Source organism: Stenella coeruleoalba, assembly GCF_951394435.1.
Source record: "Stenella coeruleoalba genome assembly, chromosome: 7".
Lineage (NCBI taxonomy): Eukaryota > Metazoa > Chordata > Mammalia > Artiodactyla > Delphinidae > Stenella > Stenella coeruleoalba.
Genome location: NC_137153.1, coordinates 9,556,610 through 9,573,862, shown reverse-complemented (window position 1 = coordinate 9,573,862; position 17,253 = coordinate 9,556,610). Strand labels below are relative to the sequence as shown.

The 17,253-nt window shown below is 40.4% G+C and overlaps 1 protein-coding gene across 1 annotated transcript in view; it reads left to right on the top strand.

The window, feature by feature from the left end:
• The window catches only part of LOC307189570 (putative ATP-dependent RNA helicase DDX60), a 113,364-nt gene that overhangs the window by 56,480 nt on the left and 39,631 nt on the right, over positions 1–17,253 (top strand). The window contains exons 27-33 of the mRNA XM_079927755.1: positions 395–499; positions 2,064–2,264; positions 7,127–7,231; positions 8,024–8,165; positions 9,820–9,941; positions 15,291–15,438; positions 16,727–16,869. Of these exons, the coding sequence (XP_079783881.1) occupies positions 395–499; positions 2,064–2,264; positions 7,127–7,231; positions 8,024–8,165; positions 9,820–9,941; positions 15,291–15,438; positions 16,727–16,869 (966 nt within the window). The remainder of the gene's footprint in view (positions 1–394; positions 500–2,063; positions 2,265–7,126; positions 7,232–8,023; positions 8,166–9,819; positions 9,942–15,290; positions 15,439–16,726; positions 16,870–17,253) is intronic.

The following is a 17,253-nucleotide window of genomic DNA, read 5'->3' as shown; positions in this document are numbered from 1 at the left end:
CTGTCATGTGCCTGGTACTCTTTTTGGGGGGTGGGGTACACGATAGTGAAAGGGGCTTGGAGTCTGAGGCAGGACAGTAAACACACAGGTGATACACTTGAGGTGGTCATTAATGCCATGAGTAGGCATAATGAGGACGGGGCCATCATTTTGGATGTGGTGGTCCAGAAATTTCTATTTGACATTTGAGCGGAGGACTGAACAAACCAGATAACTGGATACGTGGGAGAAGAATATTCTGGGCAGAGCAGAGTGAGGGGCAAGGCCCTGAGCAGTGAAATATGACATAGCAAGAACGCCAACGTTCTAGGTCCTGTAGTTCAAGGCTTTCAGTCACTCCATGGCATTCCACTGGAATGCTATTTTATGAAGTAACTGTTTATTCTCCTTCTAGGTGGTGACCGCTACGGGGACACTTGCTTTAGGAATCAACATGCCTTGTAAATCTGTGGTTTTTGCTCAAAACTCAGTCTATCTGGATGCTTTAAACTACAGACAGGTATTGTGATATGCAGAAACTCCCTATTGCATTGCTAAAATAGGCAATAAAAGAGTAAGAAAGACGAGGCTTTGGTTTGCAAACGTGCTGCAATTCACAGGGACTTTCCTGCAAACCTGACAGTCACATTTAGCTGTGGTATAGGGCCGGTCACGGGCTTGGTGTTACGTGACCTTGGGTGAGATCTCTAACCTGCCTGGTCCTTCTTTGCTATCTCCGGAATAGGGATGATAAGAACGGTCCCATGGCATTTGCAAGAATTCAATGAAGTGGTTTGTAGGGAAGACACACAGGTGCAAGGTGCTTGAGGACTCCCTCCTCGTCCAGCCCCTTTGCCCCTGAGTTTACGCCCTGGGGTTCTCTTTCATGCTTCTCTTGTCTTTGCCCCTGCTGTGCACTGTACTACCAAGCCGACTTTGTTATTCTCCTCCAGTGGTTTTGATTTTGGCCTTGCAATTTCCATTTCCACCGTCTTTCATCATACATTTTGAGCTTGTAGTCATTAAACAGTTTTCCTAATTTTCAGGTCTCCTGACTCCACTGTGTCCTGAATGCAGACGGTTTACCTGCTCAGGATCACTTGGTGAATATTTCTGCTACATCTGTCAGCCAACATTACAGGTTTTATCCAAGTGCCCCCCCACCCCACTTCCTCACAGAACACTTCCTTTCTATTCCCTGATGGGCCTTGTTCCTACCCAATACAACATCCTTAGTTTTTCCTCCATTTTACCAACCTCTGTCCTTCGGAGTTCTCCTTCTGCTGCTGTTCTGGGCATGAACCCTCCCCCCATATCATCTTTGGGAATCTCTCATTTAGGGGTCTGGGGCCAGCGTCATGGATGGTGAACTTGGCAGTGGAAATGCCAAGGTTGGAGTCCTGGGTCTTTCACTTCTTGGTGTTTGCCTACAGTGACTTTCTTATTTCCCAAGCCCCAGTTACTCTACTGTAAAATGCAGACAATGATTACACTCTCCTCATAGGGTAGTGGTTGTAGGGTCTTTATAAAAAAGGTGTAAAGGACTTAGCACATTCTGAGCACTTACCGAAGGAGAACTAATGTAACTTCTGTAAAGAGTTTGTTCTTAACTTCCTTTGTACAAGTAGCGCTTCTGAATTTTATCTCACTCTTGCATCTCGGTTTGTGCACAATTTTTATGGTGATTTGTCACTCAGCACACATGTGTGTAGGGGAGAGAGAGAAAAGGGACAAAGGAGGGGGGTGGGAAGGAAGAGAGGAAGACTTGTAAGTTCAGCTGTAAGTGAACTGGAAGCCAGGGTCTCGTCTTTTTTTCTTCTTGCTGTATATCATTATACAAATATCTAGCACAGTTTGGGGACTGAAATAAGCACATCAGGATGACGAATGTCTCATTTTCACCTCTGTCTCAGCCACGGTGAATTTCCTGCCTGGCACCCAGTTGGATTTTAGTCTCAGTTCTGTAACGGTTGGACATCTTCACAGTGTACTTGCTCTAATGCAGTATAAAAGGCTCAGTTCTTATACTGTGATGGAGAAACTGTTCAGGAAAGATTTACTTTGTGCTTCTATTCTGTTTGCAGATGTCTGGACGGGCCGGACGACGAGGTCAAGACCTGGGGGGAGATGTGTATTTCTTTGGTATTCCACTCTCTAAAATCGAAAAGCTCATCAAATCCAACGTCCCTGAACTGAGAGGGCAGTTCCCTCTCAGCATCTCCCTGATCCTGAGACTCATGCTTCTGGCTTCCAAGGCAGATGACCCCGAGGACGCTAAGGCAAAGGTACTGTGGGATGGTTTCTGGGGCTGAGTCTCCATTACTGGCCGGGCTCGTTTTTACATCTGTAGTGATAGCTTCTTGGAGTCACCAGTCTTTAATGCTTGCTAGTGTCTTGGCTGGTAGAGAACTGGGGGTGGGTGGGGAGAGTAATAATTAGTTTTGTTGTCTCTGTCAATCATAGAATTTATGGCCAATGGGCATTTGGAGTTGCCCCCAGATTACTATTTTCACGTATGATAAACATTGCCCCATAGGAGTGAAGGGTGCTAGCTATGGATTTTAAAAGATCTGGGTTACAAAAAGATTTGTGTTTATGATTTTGTAATAAAAGAGTTTATTTTTCGTAAAAAAAGTAACCCAAGTTCATCAAAGAATATTTGGACAATGCAGAAAGTTGAAGGAAGAAAAAAAGTACCTACACCTAGTTTGACTCTCCAAAAACAGTCACATTCTCATTTTGCTATTTTTTTCAGTCATATTTCTAAGTGTAGGTGTGTATTTGGTTCCTTGCAAAGATATATTTATGTTTAGTTGGACTTAAGACTGTGGTTATAAACTTACCGTGAAGTTTTCTGCTGAGATAAATATTTTGAGTCTAATCCCACAATGAGAAATTTAAAATTCGTAATTAAATATTTGGTTTCATCCTTATGAAGACGCATTGTGAAAGGGACCCATTCCTCCCTGGGTTTGTATACTGATTCGCCTGCCCTCTAAATTGGATCCCGTTTGCCACGGTGAGGATTCTTCCGGGACTTTTGTGATGAGCAGCCTCTTGTCATGTTGTTGACGCTCCTACAGACCAGGTGCCTATCATTTTAGACCAAAACTTCCCCACGTTTGAGTTCTTATCTTTTACCTCTATACAGGAGAGAAGCATACGTCTTCTTGCAAACTTTTTAATTTTTTTCAAAAAGGTTTTCTGAGTCGCTGGTCTTCTTTGCCTTGGCCTGTGTGAGGAGCTCTCTCGGTAACCTTCACACATAAAAGACTCAAGTGTGGGCATAAATTTCTTGGAATATTCTTTTTACTTATCACATCAAGCTAGAATCACTTCACTGCCCTCTGGCATTTACTGTCATAGAGGAACAGACTCTTGAAATCTCCTCTAGAGGAACTGTGCTAATTCCTGTTTCCTGATAGTTTATTTCTTTCTGCCTATGTAATTATATGAGTATTTTAAAAAGTCTGTATATTTAAATTCTTTTCCCCAGGATTTTCTATCTTGTGTGTCTTTCCTTTTATGTTTTATTGATGTTTTAGTTATTACATGATGAAAACTTTCAGTCTTCATGCTCAGAAGTTTTTATCGCGGTAAAATACATGTAACATTAAATTTGCCATCTTAACTGGTTTTAAGTGTACAATTCAGTAGTGTTAAGAACCTTTGCATTGTGCAGGGCTCAGATCATTCTGGAACTAAGAAAAGATTTCTTAAGTTAGATCTTTGATATTTGCTTCCGTTTTGATTTGTTCAGTTTCCAGAAAAAGTTATAACTTTTAAAATCAAAAGTCGTTTTCCTGTTCTCCGCTGTTGTTTTTCTTCATTATGAGAGAACACTTGAGTTTATCTCCTGCGTCTCTGATGCACTCTCTCAAGTTTCAGATCTTCTCCTTAGGGACACCGTGTGGATGTTCATTCTGCTGCTGGACTTGTTTCCCCGAGATTGTGCACTGCTTCCGATGTCACCCTTTCATATCATAATAATGTATTATTTTTTAAATGTCAATTTATATTGTCCATTTACCTTATGCGGTTGTGCCTTGTTTCATAAGAGGTCGTATCTTTTGGCCTCCATTGAGGATGCCAAAGAATTTTTCCAAAATACGTTTTTCTAAAAAAACCCATTTTCATAGGTCAGATTACTTTTGAGTAGAAGCCAGTGTTCTTGTGATGGTCTGTAAGTTTCTACAGAGCCTGGTCCCATGATCCCTTGTTGGACTCACCACGTCCTGCTCTCCTACACGAGCCCACTACCCGCTCCTCCGACAGTAGGCACGTAACACTCCGAGGGGCACAGCTTTGCTGTTTCTGCTGCTTCCAGAACCTTCCCCCAGATGTGTGCACAGTCTCACTCTTCCATCTTGTTCAGTTTCTTGCTCTGCTGTTAGCCTGCTGCCACCACTCCTCCTGCGCTGTCGATGGACCCCCGTCTGCCGTGCCGACTGTGATCCCTGCTCATTTATACATAGCACACACCACGCCTTACACAGCTGCAAATCTCTGTCTCTATCTACCATCTCTATCATGTTTATTTTCTCTATATTTCCCACTGGAATGTAAGCACCCTAGGCCAAAGTTGTTTTTTTGTCTTAATTCTTGGTACAGACACCCAATAAATAGTTGTAGCATGACTGAATAATTTTAGGAAGTTGGTCTATTTTCTTAAAAGAACTGATCTCTTGTGGGTTTGTCTATTCTCTCACTTTTGAAGGAAAGTACATCCCTTCAAATCTGGTGGTTTGCCAAGAAAGAGGGTGCATGATTTTTCTTTTGGTTTCACTGTCTGCTCACTTCAGTGCTGTTTAAATACCCTTTTAAATGTGAAGCTAGATGAATAGCTTTTGGTCCAAACCTCAGCATTTAGCGTATTTTCAAATTATGTAGCTTTCTGGACTGAAGGTTCATCTTCTGCCAATGTCACTGACAGACTGGTCCACAGATTGGTCCTGTGGAGGCCATTCGTCACCACGAACTGCGGTAGGCACCGCAGTCAGAACTCTTCCTGTCGTAATGAGACTTTAGTGACGTGGTCTGCATCTCCGGAGTTACAGTGAACCACCAGAGGTCGCTCACCCTCTACTACTCTGCTGTTTCCTGCCTGTTGCTCTAAATGTAGAGCCAGAGAGAGGAGAAGTTGTAGGAAAGGGCATTTTTGGCTCCCTGAAAACGTATCACCCCAAAGTAGAGGTGATGGATGGTACACCCCATCCCCTCCTTCCTTCTCCCTCCTTCCCTCCCTTTCCCTCTCCCTTCCTTCCTTCTCCCTCCCTCCCTCCCTGCCTCTCTCTCTTCCTTCCTTCCTTCTCCCCCCTTCCCTCCCTGCCCCTCTCCCTTCCTTCTCCCCCTTCCCTCCCTGCCCCTCTCCCTTCCTTCTCCCCGCTTCCCTCCCTGCCCCTCTCTCTCCCTTCCTTCCTTATCCCTCCCTCCCTCCCTGCCCCTCTCTCTTCCTTCCTTCCTCCCTCCTTCCCTCCCCCCTTCCCTCCCTGCCCCTCTCCCTTCCTTCTCCCCCTTCCCTCCCTGCCCCTCTCCCTTCCTTCTCCCCGCTTCCCTCCCTGCCCCTCTCTCTCCCTTCCTTCCTTATCCCTCCCTCCCTCCCTGCCCCTCTCTCTTCCTTCCTTCCTCCCTCCTTCCCTCCCTCCCTCCCTCCCTGCCCCTCTCCCTTCCTTCCTTCCTCCCTCCTTCCCTCCCTGCCCCTCTCCCTTCCTCCCTCCTTCCCCCACTGCCCCTCTCCCTCCTTCCCCCACTGCCCCTCTCCCTTCCTTCCTTCTTCCTCCTTCCCCCACTGCCCCTCTCCCTTCCTTCCTTCACCCTCCTTCCCTCCCTGCCCCTCTCCCTTCCTTCCTTCTCCCTCCTTCCTCCACTGCCCCCTCCCTTCCTTCCTTCTCCCTCCTTCCCTCCCTGCCCTTCTCCCTTCCTCCCTCCCTCCCTCCCTGCCCCTCTCCCTTCCTTCCTTCTCCCTCCCTCCCTCCCTGCCCCTCTCCCTTCCTTCCTTCTCCCTCCCTTCCTCCCTGCCCCTCTCCCTTCCTTCCTTCTCCCTCCTTCCTTCTCCCTCCTAGTCCCCTGGCCTTACATTGACTAGAGATTCTTCCCAGGTACTATGAACTCTCAGGCCTAAAGGCAGCCACGTTTAATTTCGGTGATGTTGGGAAATTCTCCTTTTACTTGAACCTCATAAACGTTGTAGTGGGCAGTTGGAAGATATCTGAACTGTTACCTCGATGCTGTTTTACTGTCTCAATATTTTTATTACCTTGACCTTAATCAACGTGATTCCATCGTTTTTGCAACGATACTGCAGGACATGGGAAAATGTATCAATAATATCGTATTTTCTTCCAGAACAACCCAAGATTGTAAGCTCTTAAACTGGATCCACATATATTACCAGGTTATTTGGCAACATGTTTCATTTCCAGTGATTCGGTTTTATATGTTCCGTTTTGTTAGGGGAAGGGCGTGCCATGTAAGAATATGGTAAAATGTGAAATCGCACTGAATCTTAGGTGGCTCTGGTATCTGTGGGGTAAAATGGATATTAGTAATATATATTTGATTGTTTTATATTCTTTTATGAGCTGGTCAGTCGGATGTGGCCACAGGAGGAGACAGACGAGAGGCTCAGGGAAACAAAGTAGAAACTCAAGAGGTCCTAGAAATGCAGGCAGGGTGCACCATGCAGGGCTTCACGAGACCCCAGGATGGTCGGGAGGCAAGAGCCACGAGTGGAGGGAGAGGGCCCATGGGAAGGGCAAGGCATCTCAGAGTAAATAGTTTGGGACTGGGTAGTTGGAATCATTCGGGTGGGCTTTGGGAGCTGCGGTGGTCTCTATTTGCCTAGCACCTGGGGTGCTTTAGGACAGGGGAATATTGGCTTGGTGTGTGAGATTCAGGTAAGGCAGCAGGTGGGGCGTAAAGTCGGCATTGGTTGGTTTGTAGAGGAAAGCAAGCTTTGTCAAGTTGTTGTTACCTTTAGGAAGTAGCCCTGGGAGTATCAGTCTCTCCCCAGCCAGCAAGGTTTTTAAGATGTCAAAGCATCGTGATACGCAGGAAAAAATGTTAAATTCCAGTGCACCTCTCTTGTCATCCAGGAGTGTATTTCTCAGCAGGAGCACAGTGTGAATTAACATCCTCCTCTCCTCAGGCGCTGTCGGTGCTCAAGCACTCACTGATCTCCTTCAAGCAGCCCCGGGCGCTGGAGATGCTGAAACTGTACTTTCTGTTCTCCGTGCAATTCCTGGTCAAGGAGGTAGGACCGTGTTTGCCTTTTTGTGAGATAGGATCGGTACCATCTCTGTTTCTCATCATCTTGAACTAATTCCAGTCTTTCCAAGGTTATAGCCAAGGATTCCTACTACTTACAGTTGATTTAATTATCAAAGTGGGCCAGGTAATGAGTACTAATCTCTCTTATGTTGGTATTGTGGACCGAAAAAAAAAAAAAGCACAACCGGAAAGTTGAGAATTATGTTTTATTCGGTGGACATTCTTAGGACTTCAAGCAGGACATAGCATCTCAAATAACACTTGAGGGACTGCTCCCAAGAGGCAAGGGAGGAGCTAGGATATATAGGGGTTTTTGCAATAAAGACCAGGTAGTCAGAACTTCAGAAGATGACTGTTCATTAAAGAAAGCCAGACACCTCAAGTTAAGGAATTTAGCGCTTTTCTGTGTATGGGAAGATGCAAGAGTCTGGGCTCACTGGAATCATTCCTTTGATGTGCACCTCAGCTCTCTGGGGCCAGTGTCCTGTGCTTTCCCATCCTGAGTGTTCTCAGGTGCACCATTGCGGGGGCTGCAGTGGCTGAGGGCTTGATGGTGGAGCAGCCTGTCTCCATCCTGAGCTCCCTCAGGGCTCACCATCCAGGCTGCTGGAATGTGATGGCTTGGTGGCTGCAACATCTTTTGCTTACTGTTATGGCAGCCATGTTTTAGTTCTCAGTATTAAGTACTGTTTTAAACTGGCACTTAATAAGCTGTCTATTAATTAAGGTATGTGGTTGAGTTGAGTCAAACTAATAAATTATGTCTGTTCTTTAGGGCTATTTAGATCAAGAAGGTAATCCTACAGGCTTTGCTGGACTTGTGTCACATTTGCATTATCACGAGCCTTCCAATCTTGTTTTCGTCAGTTTTCTTGTAAGAGGCCTTTTCCATAATCTCTGTCAGCCAACCAGGAAAGGTAAGCTTGACGTTTCATACGTATGGTCTAAAAACAGCAAAGATGCTATAGTGAAGCTAACACTTCAGGAAATCTTTTTTTTTCTACAAAGAAAATGCAAGTTAATATTTAGATAATTTGGAGATACCAAATTAGATAAAGTTTTATATACCTACTAATATAGATTACATAGGAGAAAGCCATATTTTGTGGCAACTATTTAAAAATAACAACTTCTTATTAACTTGAGAGATGCCTTGATTCCAGGATTCAGAAATATTAATATATGATTTTTTGGTAAATATTTTTCTAATTAAATGTAATATATGCTCATGATAGAAAAAGGATATAGGAAACCATCATGTTAAAAAAATACTCACTGTTGATATTTGTGAATATTTTCCTCCAATCATATTTTCTTTGAATATAATCCTATAGTGTATTTAAATAGCTGATATCATATTAGTTGCATGATCTAGAAACTTGTTTTCCCCCAGATTTGCTTTTGTCAAATTGTGTACATTTTTTGTGAATTCCATTTGTAAAGCCCATCTAATGTTTCATTTAATGCAGTTTTTATAAAAGCCTTTGATTTTTATAACTAAACCATAGAGCTTTAAACTATGTCCCTAAAAGAAATATTTCTGTCTCTGTGCTTAAGTTCGTTGTAGTTCCTGATGCCTGGTGATTTTCTTGCCTTTCACAGCATAACTTCGCTTTATCTTCCATTGTTAACTGGCAGGAACACTCTGTTTTACACAATGTTACTAGGCTCTGAATGTGCATTGTTCTGTGAAACAAGGATCCTCAGGAAGTTCTGTCTCCCAGAAGCTCTGTAAGAGGAGAAATAATTTCAGGCAACAAGAAGTGCAGTTGTGTTTATTGCTCTGTGTGTGTGTGTGTGTGTGTGTGTGTAGGGAGGTGTGTGCGGTTATAAACATGGAGACAGAAGCTTATGAGGTAGATAATATGGACGTTGCTATTTTGTACATGAGGAAACAGAGAAGTTAGATAAATTGCCATGGTCACAAAACCTAAATATTGTAAGTCTTGAGCCAAGATTCGAATATGAGCAAGTTATTAAAGGTGGCACTTTTTAACACGACCATGTAACAGTCACGTGCTGTGGAGGATGGGAGTGAGTCAGGTTGATGGGATATATATATATATAGTTGGAGTATAGTTGCTTTACCATGTTGTGTTGGGGTTGACAGTATATTAACATGAGTGGCAGGGAGGGGAGGGGAGGGGGCTGGGGGGTTATTTGTGGGTTAGTTTTGGAAACCCTTACGTGCTTGGCCGAGGAGATTGGATTTTGTTTATGAGGCATTGAGATGCGATCAGAGGCTTTTGAGGAGGTGAGGTCATGATCATTAAATGCTTAAGAAAACCAATCATAGACTAAAGAGGAAGGTCCCAGGTAAGGGGACAAGGGTCTTTGGTTGGAGTTACAAGAGTCTGAAGTAGAGGGGGAGCGGCAAGAAGGAAAAAGGAGGCACAGGTGTAAAACTGCCAGCAGAGATAGTCGTTCCCTAGTCGCTACACTTGTTACAAATTTCTAGTCTCCATGAAATAACATGCAATATAACATTCAATTTGTATTGTTCAATTGAAACATTAAAAACGGGATTAATGCACTTTTTATGTTTATGACAAGATATTTTATTTTGTATAGGCTCGAAACATTTTTCTCAAGATGTTATGGAAAAGCTAGTGTTAGTATTGGCAAATCTGTTTGGCAGAAAATATCTTCCAGCAAAGTTCCAAGATGCTACGCTCAAGTTTTATCAATCCAAGGTAAAATTTATGATTCTGATAACATTAAATAATTAAGATAATTTAACAGATCCTACCGTAAATGATTCCACAGCAGAATTTTGTTAATATAGAGTTCATTTGTTTTATAGAAATAATTTCTTCTTCTGTAATCAGTGTTATATTTAATCTGTAATTCACATGTCTCCTCTGTAAATCTATCAAAAGATTAAATGCCTTGAGGAAAAATGGGATAAAAAGTTCTGCTCATGTTTTCTGTTGGATTGTATAAACGTGTAGCAATCAGTGGCTAAAGAAAAAAATGTACGTAATTATACATTAAATGAACTAATAGTTCCCATCATTGAATCTCTAGTTCTTTTAGCATCTTTTTACCTTGCAGTAGGTCTATGGACAGGAAGCGTATACTGTAAAGTATAATGTTCTCACTGAAAAAATATTAGAATAGTCATCTAAGAAATCATCCCTTGACACACAGACTGTTGTCCGATTTTATTTGCAATGAGTTCTTTGATCATGATTCCCTGTCATTAAATCAGCATCAAATATTATTACTAATGTATTTCACTAGAATCTGAGAAAGTGGGAAGGGCTGGTTATTATACCAGATAACCTTGGTAAAGGTGACAAAGAAGAACAAAAAGAGAAGAGTTCATCTATATTGTCTAACATCACAATGTTAAGTTACCATTCTTAGCCCTCACAGAGTGTTCTCTAGACCAGTGAAAACAATTTTAGTCACTGACTTTTCATCTTCATATCTTTTTCATCACATGTACATTCTTGGACTATTATTTGTTTTGGTTAAATAAAGTTATTTTTCTTACAAAAGACAAGTCAGTATCTCTGTTCTTACACAGATGGTTATGATAGAAAAAAGTACAATAAAAAAAGATTTTGAGTGGAGGCCTCCTATTTCTCTCTCTTTTTTCCTTTAAAGATTATTAGAAATTTGAGCACTTCCAGGTGGGACATGCTAGGTGGCCATCACTCCTGTTGCAACAGAGAGCTGTGGAAGGGATGAGGATTATATTGACTAAAATTATAAAATGGCAAGAACTTATCCAAGGTGTGATTGGACTCTCCAACCATGATTTTTCTCTCAAAGAACTTGTTGATTCTGGACGAGGTTGAAAGTTGTACTTAGCATATCCAGAGAACCTCTCCTATGAGATAAAAAACACAACACAGCAATAAAGCTTTTAGTGATTCCATGGGGCTGGAGTGACAGACTAGACACTTGAGAGAGTGTTAACTCAGGACATTCACTGGGTCATATCTGCATGAAATGTCAGGGTGTTACACCAAATTTCTTGCAGTCTTGTAGCATTTACTAAATAAAAACCCACTAGAGGGAAGAGTTTGAATGTATTCATAGGCTTATATTACCCTCAAGGCATTTTTAAAGCCATCTAGGGCTGGAAGATATAAATGTAGGTTGTGAAGCTCTACAGGAATGACGTGGATCTTTGGGAATCTTTTAGGGCTGAGAAGACTGAGACCCACCAGCCTCATACTCAAAACCCAAGAGGGCTTAAGAGCAGAGATGCACCAGATGTAGACTGAGACTTACTAAAACTGGAAAACAGTATCAATCCACTTCAATCTCTACTTAGACTGAGGTGATCACATCTTCACTCACTTGGCCAAACACAAAATTGGGGAGCTCACTGCAGTGGAAGATAACATTGTTTGAAGTCTATCAGGTCCTTTTACAAACACTTCTGGTGAAAGAAAAATAAAACCTAAAAAAGTGAGTAAGCGAGAACATATGACCAATTAGCAGGAATGAAAGCAGGCAATAATAATCAACACGAAGATGATTCAGATATTGAAGTTAGAATATAAGGACTGCTCAAGAAAATGGGGGAAGAGATAGAATTGATGAAAGGATGCAGACTTTCACTAGATAATTACAAAATGGATGAGAATAGAGAATTTCACCAGGTAATTAATTGGACTGTCCAGAATTGAAAAATGTACTGTCTGATCAGAATATACATATCAGAAGTCAAAATCAGTGAGTTGACTGATAGCTCAATAAAAGGTATCTGAATTGTAGCACAGGGAGAAAAAAATGAAAATAAAAACAATAGCATATGAGAATGTGGATGACATTCAAAAGGTTTAATGTAATATAATGGCAATCCCAGAAGAAGAGGAGGGAGAAGAATGGCCGGAGGGTATTCAAAAATAATAGCTGGGAATTTTCCCAAGCTGATGAAAGACAGCACTCCATAGTTTCAAAAGATTAGTCAACTTCAAGAAGGATAAAGAAACATTAAACTAAAACTACTGAAAATCAAAAACAAAGAGAAAAACACAAATCAGCTAGAGCCGAAATAGACATTTCCTTGAAAAAAGCAATAATAAGATGGATAGCTGACTTTCTGACCAAAATAATGGAAGGTAGAAGAAAATGGGAATATAATTTTCACTCCACTCTGTTTATTTTTATGCATGAATGTGTACAGATACTGAGCGTATGTTTTAAACATAAGTTAAAACAGGGTAAATATATTGTGATTGGTTTCATGACATATCAAGAGGATATGCATACCTTATTTTAAAAGTTTTTTTGAGGTATAAGTGATATATAAAAATGGCATACGTTTAATATACACATGTTAATGCGTTTGGACGTATGCATACACCTGTGATATCATTGCCACAACAAAGGCACTAAACATATCCACCATGGCCAAAATATTTCTTCTGGTTTTATTTATTTAGTTAGTTAGGAATACTTACCATGAGATTTATCCTCTTAATGTAGTTTAAAGTACACAGTACTGTATCGTTAACATAGGTACTATGTTGTAGAGAAGATCTACAGAAATTATTTAGCCTGCATAACAATAATTTATATTCAATGAAAAACAATTCCCTATTTCCACCTCCACCCAGCCCCTGACAATATTCTCTGCTTCTATGAGTATGACTGTTTTAGGTCCCCCATGTAAGTGGAATTATGCAGTGTTTGTCCTTCTGTGAGGCTTATTTTACTTAACATAATGTCCTCTAGGTACATCCATGTTGATCTCCTTTTTTAAGAATGAATAATATCCCACTGTATGTATGCAGCACACTTTCTTATCGATTCATCTTGCTGATACACACTTGGGTTGTTTGTATGTCTTGCCTGTTGTGAATAATGTTTCAGTGAATGTGGATGTACAGGTATCTCTTCAACATCCTGATTGCAACCCTTTTGGATATATACCCAGATGTGGAATTGCTGGATCATATGATAGTTCTATTCTTAATTTTTTTAAAGAAAACTTTGTATGTTTTTCATAGTGGCTGCACCAATTTACATTCCCACCAACAGTGTACAAGGTTCGAATTTTTCTACGTTTAAAATTTTTCTTCAACCCTTATAATCTTGTTTTTTTTGATGATAGCCATTCTGACAGGTATGAGGTGCTATCTCATTGTGGTTTTGATCTGCATTTCCCTGATGATTAGTGATGCCGAGCAACTTGTAATATACATGATAGCAGTTTGTATGCCTTCTTTGAAGAAATGTCTTTTCAAGTCCTTTGCCCGTTTTTCTTTTGTTTTTGTGTTTTTGTTTGTTTGTTTTGCTGTGGAGTTGTACTAGATTCTTACGTATTTTGGATATTATCCCTTATCAGATGGTTGGTTTAGAAATATTTTCTCCCATTCCAGAAATGCCTTTTCACTCTGTTGATTATTTCTTTTGCTGTGCGGAAGGTTTTTAGTTTGATGTAGTCCCACTTGTTTATTTTCACTTGTGTTGCCTATACTTTTGATGTTACATTAAAAAATCATGGCCAAGACCAATGTCGCTATATTTTCTTTTATTAATTTTACAGTTTTAGGTCTTACATTTAAGTCTTTAAACCGTTTTGAGTTTATTTTTATGTATAGCATATGGTAGGGGTCCAATTTCAATCTTTTACATGTATATATCATTTTGCCAATACCATTTTTGAAAAGACTATCCTTTCTCTATTGTGTGTTATTGGTACCTTTGTCAGATATATGCTGGTAATATATATATGTGAAATATGTTTCTGGACCAGAAACACCGTAATTGCCTTAAAATTGAACAAACTCGTTTCATTTCTAAATACACATAAGACAAAAAATAAATAAAATGGAAATTATCAAATATTTTAGTTAAATGATAATGAAGAGTACATACAAATATAAGATGTGATTTATGCAATGATTAGAGGGACATTTATAGCCTTTATAACCACATCTTAGAAAAGAAGACAGGCTGAGAAAAAAATCAGTGATTTGACTTTTCAGCTTAAGGAGTTAGGAGAAAACAAAACAAAGCAAAATAAATAGAACAGAATATCTAACCTAAGGGAAATACAAGAAAAAGAGTAATAAAATGAGAACAGAAATAAAGTAAATTGAGAACAATTGTAAAAAAAGGGAAATCAGCAAGGCCTAAGTTGCTTCTTTGTTAAGATTTATAATAAAAGTGATGAATACACAGCAAGACTCATTGACAAAGAAGGGAGAGAAAGCACAAATTACAATTATCAGGAAAGAAAATGAGACATTATTACAGATCTTATGTAGTACATCAAATGGAAAAAAACATTTGACTATTTGGACAAAATGGGCAAATTCCTAGAAAATGCAACTTTCTAAAACTAACCAAGGACTATATGAATAATTTCATATCTGATAGCCATTAAAGAAATGTAACCAATTATTTTTTTTTAATTTCCCATTTAAAAAAACCCAGGTTCAGATGGCTTCAGTGGTGAACTTTTTTAAACATTTAAAGAATAACAGCAAATTTTCACAAACTCTTCTAGAGAATATAAAAAGAGGGAGTAAAACTTAAACTTAATATCAAAACTTGACAAGGACATTATAAAAAATTAGAGATGTATCTCTTATGAAAATATAGATAGAAGAATAATTAACAAAATATTAGAAGAATGAATCCAGTGGGGCTTTAAAGACCCTCACAATTGAGTGAGGTTTATTCCAGGCACAAAGGGGACTTTATATTGTTCCTTGCTTTCCAAACATGTCACTAGATTCTTTGAAATATTCACAAGTCTAATGTCATTTGAGGGCATACTTCTATTTAAAAGAGTTTTGATTAAGTAGCATGAAAGCAGATTTTTAAGAGCAAAAGTATTGGCTTTTATAACACAAATAGGAATAAAAAATGAATTTCACCTGAATTTCATAGATGCAAGAAAGGAACAGTTACATTACTGAATGATAGATAACTATAGAATTATATTACATTGTTCTTTGCAGTTCTTCTAAACTTTCAGTTTTCAAGGATGGTACGTAGATCTCTGAAAAATATTTGGCCTCCAGTTTTTTGTTTTTGTTTTTTTTTTGATGACCTCCTTGATGATTTAGGTGTTTCTGGAGGATCTCCCTGAGGACTTCAAGGCCGCTCTAGATGAGTATAACACAAACGTGACAAAGGACTTTGCCTCTTTCCTACTGATTGTTTCCAAACTGGCTGATATGAAACAAGAACATCAGCTCCCATTGTCAAAAATAGGTAAGTGTATCTTAGCTCCATTGTGGGACAGTTTAAAAAATAAATAATCTTGCCATAAGAATATTTTATCCCATAAGAAGAGTAGAGCCCGGGAAAGATCAGTCTGCCTTAGAATAAGGGGATCCTTTCTGCTCTCTCAAGGAAGACGGTATGATTATTAGAATTAAGTAAGGGACAGTGGAGAATGACATTGAATAGAGTCATTTATAAACCATCTTGATTAAAGGTTGGGTTTGGGACAAGCCTGGAAAATGGAGTAAGGACACCTATGAGATGAGGAGAAACAAGAAGCGATTCTGTCACTTTTTCCTTGAGAGGAGCTGTGCATGGTGGTCATGAGCATAAACTCTCTGCATTATGACCTGAGTCCAAGCTCTGGCTCTGCTACTTGTTAGCAGTGGGACTTTGAGCAGGGGACTCCATATTCCTGCCTCGATTTTCTCAACAGATAAATAAGGAGGATAACATTATCCACCTAGTTTGGGTGAGCTTTAAATAGTTAAGCCAATGTCTGTAACTTATCTCCAAACAGCACGTAGCACGTAGTCAACACTCCTGATCTTTGCTCTTACTTTTCATGAGCTATTGGCTGGAAATCTTCCGGGAGAAACTAAACTGGAAACGGTGACAGGGATACAGGGAAAGGGGTGAGCTCTGGGTAGCCATTTCCTGGTTTGGTAACATCCTCAGCTGGAAGAAGTCAGGGAGGAGGACCGTGTAGCTTTCTGGACAGCGTGAAAGCAGGAAGTAGACAGTGGCAGAGGGTGTGGCGAGCATCCAGAGGAGGAAGAAAAGGAACGGGAAGGTTCGGCCTCAGTCACAAACGAGAGCCGACTGTGAACGCGCCCTCCGGTGCTTTACAAAGGGAGGAATGGAAAACATACTTCTTCTCATACGCCATTTCCAAACCTGCTGATGGTGGCTGCTTGAATCAGCCTGTCTAGAAGGATTCTGCAGCCAAGTCTGAGTTCGGTGGGAAAAAGGACCAAGGTAATAACAACGATTCTGGGCTAAAAGAGGATACCATTTAAATTTAGTCTTTTATGACCTGTTGATCAAAGCAACTAAAATATAATACAAAATTTTATACCGTTGATAATAGTATTAATAACTAACATTTATTGAATGTATTCTATGCCAGGATGTGCTGCTTACTGTATGTGATCAGTCTTATTCAGTCTTCATTACAGTGTTGGTCCCCTTGGCCTCCTGGTCTAGAGCAGGTGTGTAAGGCTTGGCAGTCTGGCTTAATCTTCAAAGCTGATTTGTGCCCACCTCTTATGGCCAGATTTCTCAGGTCAAGAGTGTGAAGACTCACAACTTATGTCTCACTTGATGAGCTGCAGGGAAGGAAGAATAGCCATTTCTCCGTTTGCCTGTCTCTCTGGGAACTCTGACGGCAGTTTGCTTCATCTAGAAACTTCAGACCATGTAAGTGGAAAACGAGGCTTGTAAGTAAAATGTCATTGAGAAAGAATTGGATTTATGCTTCCGGGCAGCTTAGCAAGGGCTTCAGATTCCCCAGATTGAATAGAGTTTCAGGTGTATCGACAGAAATACCCATGAAAAGGTGCTCTGGAGGCCAGTTTGTCACCCTGGCCTGAGGAACCCTGTTCCATTATACAGAAATCCAGGATCACCACTTTTCTGGAGATCGGCAGAGGTTTGCTGTGAAAAGAGCACATAAAACTATCTTCAGGCTTTCCCAGTATTGCTGTAGACGCTGTAAATCCCATATATTCTGGATCGGTGGTGTCAGAAATGAAGTATAGAGAACTAGATACATTTCAGATATGCTGGATAACCCATTTGAAT